Consider the following 13,751-nt stretch of genomic DNA (forward strand, 5'->3'; position numbering starts at 1 on the left):
CCAGTCTGGACAATGAAATTGGGAGGAAGAGGTTCTTTTTTTTTTTTTTTTTTGAGACAGGGTCTCGCTCTGTCGCCCAGGCTGGAGTGCAGTGGTGTGATCTTGGCTCACTGCAAGCTCCGCCTCCCGGGTTCACGCCATTCTCCTGCCTCAGCCTCCCGAGTAGCTGGGACTACAGGCTCCTGCCACCACGCCCGGCTAATTTTTTTTTTGTCTTTTTAGTAGAGACGGGGTTTCACCATGTTAGCCAGCATGGTCTCGATCTCCTGACCTGGTGATCCACCCGCCTCGGCCTCCCAAAGTGCTGGGATTACAGGCGTGAGCCACCGTGCCCGGCCAGAAGAGGTTCTTACATAGGGCTGCTTACTTGTGATTCCCACTCATCACTCCTTATCAAGAAAATGATGACTGCAACATAAATACTAACTTGAACGAAAGCACAGCATCATTACCGTACCGCTATTTGTGCATATTAGTGTCAGTGACATGTCTCAGGTTTTCAACGACAAACTCAATTAAATGTTGCAAATACTAACCGGCGGATTAAATCTCTATGATCCAAGTATCCTCAGCCCTACATAAACATATCGGTTTTGAATATTTAATAAAATTCTGAACTTTGTTTTAGAACTGAAATGTGAGTTTTTACGTACCCAACAAGACTACACACTCTACATGGTGGGGACCATTTAAAAAATTATATTACCACTTAAAGAGAACTTTTATAAACTCCACAATCCCGGACATTATGTTCTAACAGTATGTGTTAACGTATCCTCCCAGAATGTAAATACTGGTGTTTATCATGAAATCCTCAGTGCGCCCTAACAAGAGTTTTCCTCTAATCAGTCAAGTAAAAGATGCTGGGTGGATGCAATCATGGCCATTTAAAAGAATGCTGGTATATATCTTTTGCAAATTACCCAAGAAGGAAACATTATAACAGGAATGAATCAGCACAAATTCATCACCACTAAAATATATGCATGTATTCGGCCAATGGTGGATTTCACTTTATGTGCAGATTATAACATCTTTATGCTTCAAAATGAGTTTGGGATTGTGGGCGGAGGCTGGAAGGTTGACGAGTAAGGATGTGGAAAGCGGGTATTACCAGGGCTGGAGATTTCCCAGGGCTGTCACCGATTGAAAGTGACCTTATGTGCCTTAACAAAGGAAGTCATGAAAGCTTGGCGCAGGAGCCTTAGAAGTAAGGAACCGAATACAATGCAAGTGTGCGCTGAACCCGCTAGAACAGGAGCACGTTTGAGGGCGAGGGTTTTTGTCTGTTTTCATCACTGCCACAAGGCAGGCGCTTTGAATGGAACGTGGAGATGTGCAACGTATTTAGCGATATGCATTCATTTTAGGAGACAAGGGCAATATTTATTGCCTAAAAATTTTATCGGAATAAACTACAGCGACGACACTACAAAACACTTCCATCTCAGGTCCCATTACCCAAGAAGAAAGTCTCAGAACGGAGAGCCCTGTGAAACTGCCTGTGCCCTCTCGGCGAGAAGTTCTCCAGTACTCCCAGGCTCGCACCGCGTTTCCCTGGCTCCCGCCCCAGCGCAAGGCGGGCCGAGAACCGCCAGCTGCGCCCCCGGGCCCGGCCTTGGCTGACGGGCGCCCCGGACCGTTACAAACAGCGGGTTTCCGAAGCGTGGGCCCGGCCCAGCGGACGCAGACGGCCCGCACTTACCGCGCCGCAGCTCGTCCCGCAGCCCACAGACCACAGCCTGGGCGGGGGTAAGGGGCTTCGGGCACGAGTGTGGGCTGTGAAAACAGGGGCGTAAGTCTGGGCCGAGCACCGACCTGGGCGTCCCGCATTTCCCTCGCGCAACATCGGTCCCTGGGCCGCGCAACTGTAAGGACAGGAACCGCCGCGGCGCGCTCCCAGATCCCTTTTTGCCTCTTCCCGCCCGATTTGCCGCGCGCTCGCGCCCCTCCTCCAACCCCAAAGGACTCCTTCAGGGCTGGGAAACGCCCCTTCCCCGCCCCCTCCCTGTGCGCGTGAACTAGGCAGTTGTTAGATCTCGCGAGAGGTTCGCCCCCTAGCCGCCCCTCCCCCCAACTAGAGAGTGCGCGAACGAGAAAGAAGGAGGGCGCTCCAGGCGACAGCACTGCAGACGCCATTATCCTCTGTTTCTCTGCTGCACTGACCTCGACGTCTTGCCTGTGTCCCACTTGTTCGCGGCATATAGGTAATTGGAGTTATTGGAGCTTGGGTATTGCTGATTCGGGTAAGGGTTGGGCCTCCCTGAAAGGCTGCGTTGACTTTTCCCAAGCCCGGGTTTTCTCGAGCCCTTAGTGGCCTCCCAGCCCGAAGGGAGGCGCTGGCGGTAGGCGGGGTTGTCGCCTCCGTCGCCTTGATTGACGTGGCCTCGGGCCAATCGCTTCGCCCTCGCACCATCGCTGAAGCCCTGGCAGCCAATAGGGCGCGACGGCGGGGAGGACGCGAGAAGGCGGGGGAGGGGAGCCTGCGCTCGTTTTCTGTCTAGCTCCGACCGGCTGAGGCGGCGCGGCGGCGGAGGGACGGCATCCTCGCGCGGTGAGAAGCCGGGTTGGGGGAGCGGCTCGTGGAGGTGAGGGTCGGAGCCCAGTTTTTCCGCTTGAGGGAGGCGTTCTGGGGGCCGCTTTGGTGTTTGGCCGCTTTTCCGAGTGGGAACGTTGCCCGGCGTCCCCTCCCCCACCTCCGCCATTTCCCTGAGCGTGTATCCGCAGTCCGCGTTGTGGTCCTAGAGACTTCGGGGATTCCTGAGGCATGTGCTTCTAGGATGAGTTGGAGCTATGTGGCACTGGGAACTAGAAACCTCGTGGAGGAAAGGAGGCTGGTGCGGGGAGAAGGTCGCGCCGCCGCTCTCTTTGTGTGAGCCCCGCCTCACCTTGGGTCTCCCGGCCTGGGGTCGGAGCTGGAGCGGCGGGGTTGGAACGGTCGGGGCTGCCTCGATGGCTTTGTCTCGGGCAGTGGGGGGGAGGATGCGGGGGATGAGACCTCGGGACCGCGTGGTGGGTGGGGGAGGGGGTCGGCGCTCGGCTCCGCCTAGTAGCACGTAGTCGCCATTACGCGGGCCGCCATTTCCTGTCGGATCCGGGTGAGGAGAGGTGCGGCGCTTCTGCTGTCGGCTTTCGCTTTTTCCCGTCCTGTTACCCGGCTATTTCTGATCCCGGTACCGGGAGGCGGGGAGGGGAGGGCGCATTGGCGCTCGGCCAGTCGAGCGCATACTTAGCGGATTTTCGGGGCCTGAGGACTAGCGACTGCAGGACCCGAAGGGTGAACGGCACGCGGCAACGTTATTCTTACAGATAAGCCCTGCTGTTTTTGCTTAAACTTTCTTATCCAAATCTCCCACCACACCTCAGAAATTGACTGCTGGGCCCGAAGAATGTCGTTTCAGTTAGTCGTTAGGAGAACAATAAGTCGACCAACGGTATGGGAGAATGGGAGGCATAAATGTGCCTCGCTTGTTGGCTCTTTGCTGTCTAGCCAACCTTCTAGTAGAGGCCGCTTGCCAACTCCTAGTCCCGACAAGAGGGAAGCTTAAAAAAGGGCTGTTTGCAGTCTTATCGACCGTTCTGGCACGTAGACGCTTTAGTTTTCGTATTATAGGCATAATTGTCGTGTTGTACTCTGTTAAGCCTAATTTAAAATAATCCGCTAGTGACTGTTAGTTTTCAAGGGCTCCATTTGCTTCGCTGATTAATAGACTGGTAGTGTGGTAGTTTGAGTCTGGTCCTGTATTAGATTTTTGGATTTATCCCTCCGGTAGATTGTTCTGGTTGTTGGATGTGTTCGCAATTGCCGTTGTTATTTGTAAACTTTGGAGATGTCACATAAGATCGCTTCAAGCATCAGTCGAAAGAAATAGAAAAGCAATTGGAAGTTTTAGTATAAAATTAGTTTTTCCAGTGAATAAGATGCATTGTGATTTTTCATAAATGTATGCTTTGTGCATGACATTTATCTTTTCAGGCTTTTGGGAATGTGCCGTATAAAACAATTCGTTGCTGTGGTGGGACTTAATCTAGTGGCTAAAAGTTATTGTTCTAACTTAGCAAAAAATGAAACCAGGCTCCCTTGAATTTTGTATTTTTTAGGCAGTCATTTGAATTGTGAAACCCTAAAATGAAGAATCAAGTTTTAGAAACAGCTAGTTTTTTGGGTTCGAATCAGTGTTCACTGTGATCAGAAACAAATATTCAGTAATAAGAATAAACAAAAGCAAAAGTGATTTGTATTGATTCTTACAGGCTACTGCAGCACTGGGGTGTCAGTTGTTGGTCCGACCCAGAACGCTTCAGTTCTGCTCTGCAAGGATATATAGTAACTGGTACGTTCTAGAAGCAATGTCTTTTTTTTTTTTTTTTTCTACAGCTCGCTTTCCAATAAGCCAAATGTATTAGCTTCTTTATTTTTCAACAGATTGGTGTGCCCGTTTAATAAAAGAATATGGAAACTGAACAGCCAGAAGAAACCTTCCCTAACACTGAAACCAATGGTGAATTTGGTGAGAAGAAATTTTAGTTTTAACAGTATTTTTTTATTTTGTTAATAAATTGCCTTATTCTGTTAATTATTGCCTTAGGAGTGTGTGGTGAAATTTGGGTATTACTGTTTATGTAGGTAATTTTAATTCTGCGATTTATCAGTAGTTACATCTTAGCTTTTATTTATGAAGTAGAAGTAACTGATTTGCATAAAAATAATTTTTCCTTGCATTTTGGGATTTCAAGTCCTTTGAAGTATTTTGTTGCAGTATTTTGTGTTTGGTGCATTTTACTAGATGGAAGCATAACGTTCAAGTCTATAGCAATGCCTTTGGTCTTTTTAAAACATGCCTAAGATTAGCAACAAGTCTCTTGAAACAGAATGGAGTTGCTTTGGAGACTTCGCTGCTTTTTTTGAAATCTGAACTGTTAATTTTTAGGTAAACGCCCTGCAGAAGATATGGAAGAGGAACAAGCATTTAAAAGATCTAGAAACACTGATGAGATGGTTGAATTACGCATTCTGCTTCAGAGCAAGGTATAAATTTTATTCTTGAAAATTTGAAGGTGGTTCATATTCAAGTAGAAATTAAGGTCTGGTTTGGCTTTCTAGAATGTCAAAGTTTTACAGATTGAAGAATATAAAACATTTGGTTCTTACTAAACAGACTTGAAGGCTCTGATGGTTTTGTTATTCCACTAATAGTTAAGATTAAAGCCTTTGCTGTAGTGAACCACCACTACAGGTCAAACTAGGAGGAGGGTGTGATTCTTAAAGTGTTAATAGATTAAATCTTAATTATGTGTGGACTCCTTAGGAAACTGCTTGGTTGGCAGTTTATTGTTTTATCATGGGGCACAATATGAAGGTACCTACCAATATTAAATTAATTGACTTATTTTACCAAAGGGTGCTATAAAATCTGTGCTTAGTTTTATTTTTACTTGGTGTTATTTCTGACGTTGAGTATTCCAAACTAGTCCTCACAGCATTTAGAATTATGTTTTGATTTTTGGTTTGGTTTTGGCCTGGTCGTTTTTACATCCCCAAATAGATTTTTATTCTTATGACAAACAGGTTGGAGGATTTTTTAGCAAAATCTAAGAGCATAGGTAGCTATTAATTTTAGGGAAAGGCAAAATAATTTTTTGTTTTTGTATCTTCTGCAGAATGCTGGGGCAGTGATTGGAAAAGGAGGCAAGAATATTAAGGCTCTCCGTACAGACGTAAGTATTAAGAGTTTAAACTACTACACGAGCAGCTTCAGTTTATATGTCTATAGAAATTTAAAGATTTACATCCTAGAAATCATTTCATAGTTTAGCTACAAAGACATTTGTAATAATTTATTATTACAGAATTGATTTCGAAGTTATCCATTCCTGTTTTAACAAAAGCCCAGATTGAGCAGGGTGAGGGGGTGGTTTCTTTTAAACCTCTTCACATTCTAATAAGAGTCCACCAAATTATTCACTTCATCAAGCAAGATACCATCTTAATTAGAAATAGCGACAAAGTGTAAAAATCCTTGATTGCACCATTTCCTGTGTGTGAATCAATTACAGTATTACTGAAAACCATTGCAGGTGGCTGGTTAAATCCAGAAAAATTTTTTTGTTTTCTTTGGGAAGAAAAATGTCCATCTGTTCTTTAACAGCTTGCACATGGAGCACAAAGAATTTAATGTTAAGGTTGCATGATTTAAATATGGGTAAAGAATAGAGTAGGCACTTAATCTTATAATTGGGAAACTGTTCGTCAATGCCTATGATTTGTTTGAGTCTTCATTTTACAGTGGGTTGACTCTTGTGATTAGACACATTAAATGTTGGCAGTGCCAGAAGTGAGCACATTTATAGGACTTGGCTACACCAAAATTTCTAAATTTTTTTTCTCATAGTGTACACATTTCTTAATGTTTTTCTTGCTAAAAATGAGGCAAATAACTTTGTGTCGAGTACTTATTTGACAGTATTTCATTTCTCTCTTGGTCGCAGATCTTTGTATGTTCCTCTTGATTACTGTAAACTGAACTTGAAAATTTGTTTAAAATTTTACAAACTTGCCTGTTAGGATCTAGGAATGCGTTTCAAAACCTCCAGAAAACCAAACCAGTCTTATTAGTTAGGGTTTTTGGTGGTGTGGGAATTTTTGTTTTGTCTTTTATAAACCTCTCTCCTCTTAATCCAGATGTTCTGTATAATTATCTGGGTTATTAATTTCCCCATTTCCTCAAGAATTTCAGTAAACTTTGAGTCAGGTTTTGTGTCTACCCTCATGAGCCAGCCTGCTACTGAAACATCATTTGTTTTTCTTAAAAAATAAAAAGGCTAGAACCATCATTTGAGGTCCTTAATGTTAAGCCACAGTCAGATTTAGAGAAGTCCATTATTGTGTTAGTCTTCAGAACAACTTAAGCTTGTTTCATTAATTGAGAGTATGAGTATAGTTTGTATTAAATTAAAATTTATTGCTTTTCCCCCTTTTCCCTCTCCTTGTTTTTTTGGCCATATATCTCCGTTGCCCATGTACTGGATCGACTTACCCCTGCGTTGCCCACCATGACGTTGGCCCATCCGCCCCTGAACGCCCATGTGAAAACCCTGGTTGGCTATGCCCAAAAATGTGCTCGTTGCCAAACGGGTACCATACTTGACAACTTCTGATTGAATGCCCATGCCCAATGCCAACATCCACGAACGCCAATGACCAATGCAGTACAATGCCAGTGTTTCAGTCCCAGACAGCAGTGGCCCCGAGCGGTATGTCCCAACAGTTTATGCCTCACTGCCTGATTAGAAAGAGAGAAATGTATTTTATTACCTGCCTTTTATATAATTAAATAGTATCCCCTTTAGACGGTGTATTGTTTTTCAAGTTTCTGTCTTATTTTCCCCATTAAGTCTTTTTGTCACTGAACTTTTACCGTGAGTTGCCCACCCAAACGATCCACTAATTTTATTTCGATGGAAGGAGCACAGCTTCAAGTGTTGCATATTTGCCGCATTGTAAATCAAATTGTTACCAAAATAGTCTCTCGCTCTGTCTTTGTGGCCCACCTTGCTTCCCAACATTGCCTGTTCATAATTTTTTCTGATGAAATGCTAACTCTGGTTCACTTTCCTTCACTTCTCATTTGTGTTGTCTTTGTTTTGTCTTGCATTTGTATTTGTTTTCTTGCAGAGCCCATTAGTGATCTAATTTCTAACTGGTATTCATAACCTTACTCCAGATACAATGTTCACCACTTGCATATTCCCCCACTTTGCCTAAGAGAAGGTGTGCCAGTTTTACCAATGTAACAGCGAGGGTATCCTTACCTTAGTGGTGGCGGGGAACATAAATATTCAACTCTGCTTCAGTTCTGGTCAGTTTATTGCCCACTTAATCTGAGCCCTTCCAAAAGCCCATTCTCTCTGTCTCTCTGCAAGTCTCCTAATATTGTTACCATGTCTGTATTGGGTATAAAACAAAATGCATGTGAGAAATCTATAAATAGGCTACTTTAAATGGGGAATATTAAATAATCGTATGTTACATCTCTGTAAAAGTTTGTATGATTTGGTGACAAACACAAAACTCATTTTTCTTTTCCACCTTTTTTGTACTATCTGGTATTTGTGGTGTTTGACAGCATATTGAGTATCAGTGCTGATATTGAAACAATTGGAGAAATTCTGAAGAAAATCATCCCTACCTTGGAAGAGGTAGGCTCATTTTCTTTTAAATGTATTTGACGATATGAGGGGGGAATGTTTAAAGTATGTTGTATTGGTGTATGATGGGGGAGGTGGAGAGACAATGGATATGACAGTTTGTAGCAGTATCTTAACCTGCTACATAATTTTGTACATGAGTAACTTGTTTTAAAAAAAAAAAAAAACAGGCTGGCCACTCCTGGAGTAAATGTGAACTTATCTGTGGTCATGTGCTTTCATGGGTTTAGTATGTATTTTATGGGCTTTAGTTTTAGAAGAGAGATTTTTACAATTAGAATATTTGTGGGAATATGTTGAAAAGGAGAATTACTTAGATTTAGTTAGGATTTTAAGACTACATAATTCACTAGGTATATAGAGAAGAGTATTTTATGTTTTGTATCATCTTAATGTTGAATAAAGCAGTTTCTCATTATTTAATAATGTAGATTTAAAATATGTTGTAGTAGCTTTACCAATATATGCGACAATAGCCTGATCACGCTAGACACTTAACCTATTACTCTTATTTTTCTACTTTCAGGGCCTGCAGTTGCCATCACCCACTGCAACCAGCCAGCTCCCGCTCGAATCTGATGCTGTGGAATGCTTAAATGTATGTCATAGTGCCATTGAACCCCACTGAAGTATGGAGCCTGGCCCATAGGATCGATTATATTTTTAACATAGTGTGCTTTTCCCATCTCTATAGAAAAAGGCTTAAAAACATGATACATGAATGGTCTTACAACTCACTGTTGACCCTGCTCCATGCTGCAGTGGGAATTAACTACATTTGCAAAGTGCTTTGCAGTCATTTTTATTATGGTGTTATTTGAATGTTAATAATAATTTTGTGGTAACAGCGACATGCTAAATGGCTGCAGTGTGGGTATGGTGTTGCAGGACCTGAAAATAAAATAGTTTTTTAAGGTGGTGCAGAATGTCCTTTTTGGGCCTGGCTATTGAGGATAATAAGCACATAACTGGTAAAGTTATTGAAATATAAATTCAGGTTGCTCACTGCAACAGTATATTATTGTTATGCTTATAGCAGATAAGTGTGTATTGGGGAATTGTTGATTTGAGACTAAAATTTTATAACTCTCCCTCCACAGTACCAACACTATAAAGGAAGTGACTTTGACTGCGAGTTGAGGCTGTTGATTCATCAGAGTCTAGCAGGAGGAATTATTGGGGTCAAAGGTGCTAAAATCAAAGAACTTCGAGAGGTAAAAAAAAAAAAAAATTCTGCCATATTCTTTGCTGGAAAGTAAATTTTCATATAGACTTGTTTCTGTGAGCTTCTCTCGCTTCCCCTCTCAGTTCCCTCCAAAGATTGCTTATCACAAATGACAAAAAATGTCGCACTGCCAGACATGTTATTATGTCAAATTTTTATACCATTGCAAAGCCCTGTGATAATTAATGAAGTTTTTATATTGTGGGAGGATAATTGTTGAATTCAAATGCAATTTTCACTGAACCTAGGAAAGCTAATTTTCTTCTAATTATTTTTTTTTTATGATCTTACTACAGAACACTCAAACCACCATCAAGCTTTTCCAGGAATGCTGTCCTCATTCCACTGACAGAGTTGTTCTTATTGGAGGAAAACCCGATAGGGTTGTAGAGTGCATAAAGATCATCCTTGATCTTATATCTGAGGTACTTTAGAACACTTTTTTGTTTACACTTGATTTTATGACACAAAGTGATAACCTTCTGCAAAAGTAGCTTCAGAGCATTTAGTCTAATAGTCGTCATTTGCCCTTTCCCTGGCAATTTTCTATCACCTGGCTTCAGCCATCACTTTAATTTAAAAATGGTTTTGAAAGAGAGTGGTAATTTGTTGGTGGTATTTCTATAGACTTTGATCCTTCGAATGAATTTCCTATAGTGTTGCTTGTGTCTTTGTAACTACGCTGCAGGGCTTCCTATCTCAGGTGCCTCAGTATGGATTACAGGCTTGCCAAGACTCATCTCTTCAGCCCTTGTGAAATGTGCATTGTAATTTGTCATGTAAAATGGGAGGGCTTTGTGGTTTCTTATGATCTAAGTGTAAGAGCAAGCTGTTACTTCTCCCTGTACAGGGAATAGAACTCACTTTTATTTAGTACTTGCCAAAAGTATTGGATTTCTTTGGAATCTTTACTTTGCTACTGTTAGCATGGACATAATTCCTGTTTCTGCCTCTACTGCCTCCTGATGGGGGAATGACTTATATTTTGTTTGATGATGATGTTAGAAGGGTTGATATGAAGCCGGACTCTTTTTCTTCAGTCTGTAAGTTTGTTCCATCTCTGTTTTTAGTCTCCCATCAAAGGACGTGCACAGCCTTATGATCCCAATTTTTACGATGAAACCTATGATTATGGTGGTTTTACAATGATGTTTGATGACCGCCGTGGACGTCCAGTGGGATTTCCCATGCGGGGAAGAGGTGGTTTTGACAGAATGCCTCCTGGTCGGGGTGGGCGTCCCATGCCCCCATCTAGAAGAGATTACGATGATATGAGCCCTCGTCGAGGACCACCTCCCCCTCCTCCTGGACGAGGCGGCCGGGGTGGTAGCAGAGCTCGGAATCTTCCTCTTCCTCCACCACCACCACCTAGAGGGGGGTAAGTTTTTTTTTTTCCCCATCTATGAATTATTAACCCACAAGAGGCTGCACTTAGTGGTAGACAAGGTAGACTTTGATTTGATATGTTTGGCATGTAAACACGTTTAGATTACAACAAGTACTATGCTTGCAGAGACCTCATGGCCTATGACAGAAGAGGGAGACCTGGAGACCGTTACGACGGCATGGTAAGAACTTTGGTTTATTACCAGTGTGTTGTGTCTGTGAGGGTTGTCACAATGTAGTTCACGTTTTGTTGAAGGTTATAGTGATTAAAAACTTTTCTTACAAGTAAATTTTGTTTGGATTACTAGTTAAATAATTACTTCTATTATTTGCTGCACTTGATTGAGCTTTGTTCCCCTCGATTACATAATTGCTGCCTATATATGTACCCTCTTTTGTTTTAATGTAACATGTAAATTAGGCATATAAAAACGGCTCTATAACGAAATACAGTGCAGGTTCATGTTAATATTTTTATCTCTAACAGGTTGGTTTCAGTGCTGATGAAACTTGGGACTCTGCAATAGATACATGGAGCCCATCAGAATGGCAGATGGCTTATGAACCACAGGTTGAGTATCATAGTTGTTCGTGTGTGTATCAGTGATAATTTAAGATACTTACCTGCTCTCCAGTAAGTTTTTTATCCTCCCCTGAGGATACTTACTGAAAATAGGATACAGGAGGACTTTGGTTTCCTGAAGAGGGATTTTATGAGTATTAAAATACTTGAATAGTGAAGCTGCGTGCAGTGGTGCTCACTCATAATCCCAACTACTAAAGAGTGAGGCAGGAGGATCACTTGAGCCTGAGAGTTTGAGACCAGCCTGGGCAACATAGCAAGACTCCATTTTATTAAATGAATTTTTTAAAAGTACAGGTAGTAATTACAACGGCAAAGTAATTTTCTATTTTTTTCTTTCTGTTTTTAGGGTGGCTCCGGATATGGTAAGTTCTCTCCTTTGTGAAGTCAAACATTAATTTCATACTTTTTAAATGAACTTACTGCTCATTATTTAAATCAGATTATTCCTATGCAGGGGGTCGTGGCTCATATGGTGATCTTGGTGGACCTATTATTACTACACAAGTAACTATTCCCAAAGATGTAAGTATCTTTAATACTACCAGGAACATTTTATCACTTTTATGATTATTCCTCCTTTCTGTATATTTTTTAATTCAGAAGGTTTTAACAAAAATACATTTAGGATTGAGGTTATGTTAATGGGCTTTAGTGAGCTGGGTTGTCTGCTGTTTGAGTCTTGTCAAGTGATCAGTGCTATTAATAAAAGTAGTTAAGAGGGTTTTGAGCCCTTAACTAAGGGAAACATTAGTAAGTGTGACATAAATACATTATAACTCAAACCTTGACAGGTTTAGGGAGCGTTAGATAATCAGTTAAGGGTCTGAATGAATAAAATTAATACACTTCATGTTCCTTGAAAATACAGGTAGTAAATGTTAAAAGTATATCGTAAACACATACTTCTAAAAAATCTTTTCAGTTGGCTGGATCTATTATTGGCAAAGGTGGTCAGCGGATTAAACAAATCCGTCATGAGTCGGGAGCTTCGATCAAAATTGATGAACCTTTAGAAGGATCCGAAGATCGGATCATTACCATTACAGGAACACAGGACCAGATACAGAATGCACAGTATTTGCTGCAGAACAGGTCAGTTTTAAGTTTAGCTTTGTGTTAGCTTATATGTACTAAAACCTTTAAAAAGCTTTTCTTCTCAATTGATTTTTTTCTTTTAGAAGCCATGGTGTCTCAACCTTTTGGGGACCTAACTTCTAAACATTCTAATAGTTTGCCTTAATTTTCTTCTGCTTTCTTACTAAAACGAAGACATTCAATACTAATCTTGCTGGAAGAAGCCTTAACCAAGCAAACTTCTCATTTCTCTGGTGAAAACTGCTGCCAAAACCACTTGTTACAAAATTGTACAGAGCCTGTAGAAAATATAGAAGATTCATTGGATGTTGGCCTAGTTCTGTGTGGAAGACTAGTGATTTTGTTGTTTTTAGATAACTAAATCGACAACAAATCACAGTCTGCCATATGGCACAGGCCATGCCTCTACAGGACAAATGATTGGTGCTGTAAAATGCAGCATTTCACACCTTACTAGCATTCTTTGTCTTTTCTACCAAATATTAACAACTTTCAATTCCGTTTTCTTAATTCTGTTCTACTAATGTCTGATTTACTACTCATCATTTTTCTTGACACTTAACATTGCTTTAATTTGTAATTGCTAATGGTTTTTGAACTCTTCTAATTGTAATGGACATGTTTATCATTTTAATTTAGCATTGAAATTGTCTTGATGTTGATTAAGATGTTACGAGCAAAAATTCTAATTCGCACTTTTTTTTCTTTTCTTTTATAGTGTGAAGCAGTATGCAGATGTTGAAGGATTCTAATGCAAGATATTTTTTCTTTTTTATAGTGTGAAGCAGTATTCTGGAAAGTTTTTCTAAGACTAGTGAAGAACTGAAGGAGTCCTGCATCTTTTTTTTTTTATCTGCTTCTGTTTAAAAAGCCAACATTCCTCTGCTTCATAGGTGTTCTGCATTTGAGGTGTAGTGAAATCTTTGCTGTTCACCAGATGTAATGTTTTAGTTCCTTACAAACAGGGTTGGGGGGGGGAAGGGCGTGCAAAAACTAACATTGAAATTTTGAAACAGCAGCAGAGTGAGTGGATTTTATTTTTTGTTATTGTTGGTGGTTTAAAAAAATTCCCCCCATGTAATTATTGTGAACACCTTGCTTTGTGGTCACTGTAACATTTGGGGGGTGGGACAGGGAGGAAAAGTAACAATAGTCCACATGTCCCTGGCATCTGTTCAGAGCAGTGTGCAGAATGTAATGCTCTTTTGTAAGAAACGTTTTATGATTTTTAAAATAAATTTAGTGAACCTA

The 13,751-nt window shown here is 41.3% G+C and overlaps 2 protein-coding genes across 19 annotated transcripts in view; one reads left to right on the forward strand and one right to left on the reverse strand.

The window, feature by feature from the left end:
- Positions 1–3,010, reverse strand: part of RMI1 (RecQ mediated genome instability 1) — a 25,248-nt gene extending 22,238 nt beyond the window's left edge. For 3 of the 6 annotated variants that reach the window (XM_063636941.1, XM_063636944.1, XM_063636943.1), the window contains exon 1: positions 1,819–1,965. The gene's annotated coding sequence lies outside the window, so the exon portion shown is untranslated. Of the gene's footprint in view, positions 1–1,705; positions 1,986–2,888 lie in introns of those variants that run through there. The other 3 variants (XM_063636942.1, XM_055272108.2, XM_055272109.2) reach the window with 3 other exon arrangements.
- Positions 2,067–13,751, forward strand: HNRNPK (heterogeneous nuclear ribonucleoprotein K). 13 transcript variants are annotated; one of them, XM_055272110.2, is made up of 17 exons: positions 2,067–2,207; positions 4,255–4,334; positions 4,427–4,511; positions 4,932–5,029; positions 5,662–5,718; positions 7,211–7,254; positions 8,127–8,199; positions 8,735–8,806; positions 9,309–9,422; positions 9,730–9,858; positions 10,504–10,811; positions 10,947–11,001; positions 11,307–11,390; positions 11,752–11,767; positions 11,845–11,927; positions 12,328–12,497; positions 13,219–13,751. In XM_055272110.2, exons 3-17 carry the CDS (start codon positions 4,454–4,456, stop codon positions 13,250–13,252), a joined length of 1,395 nt encoding a protein of 464 aa, XP_055128085.1. In that variant the 5' UTR covers positions 2,067–2,207; positions 4,255–4,334; positions 4,427–4,453; the 3' UTR covers positions 13,253–13,751. The 13 variants fall into 13 exon arrangements, with proteins under 13 accessions (XP_055128085.1, XP_055128089.1, XP_063493019.1 ...); XM_055272114.2 differs by having other exon boundaries at positions 13,279–13,751; XM_063636949.1 differs by having other exon boundaries at positions 11,860–11,927.

The sequence above is a fragment of the Symphalangus syndactylus genome, chromosome 3, assembly GCF_028878055.3.
Source record: "Symphalangus syndactylus isolate Jambi chromosome 3, NHGRI_mSymSyn1-v2.1_pri, whole genome shotgun sequence".
Taxonomy (NCBI): Eukaryota; Metazoa; Chordata; class Mammalia; order Primates; family Hylobatidae; genus Symphalangus; species Symphalangus syndactylus.

Coding starts and splice junctions, on each gene's coding strand:
- HNRNPK (XM_063636947.1), top strand. CDS start 4,454: ATGGAAACTGAACAGCCAGAAGAAACCTTCCCTAACACTGAAACCAAT. Junction 5,030..5,661: donor GCATTCTGCTTCAGAGCAAG/GTATAAATTTTA, acceptor TATCTTCTGCAG/AATGCTGGGGCAGTGATTGG. Junction 9,859..10,503: donor TCCTTGATCTTATATCTGAG/GTACTTTAGAAC, acceptor CTCTGTTTTTAG/TCTCCCATCAAAGGACGTGC.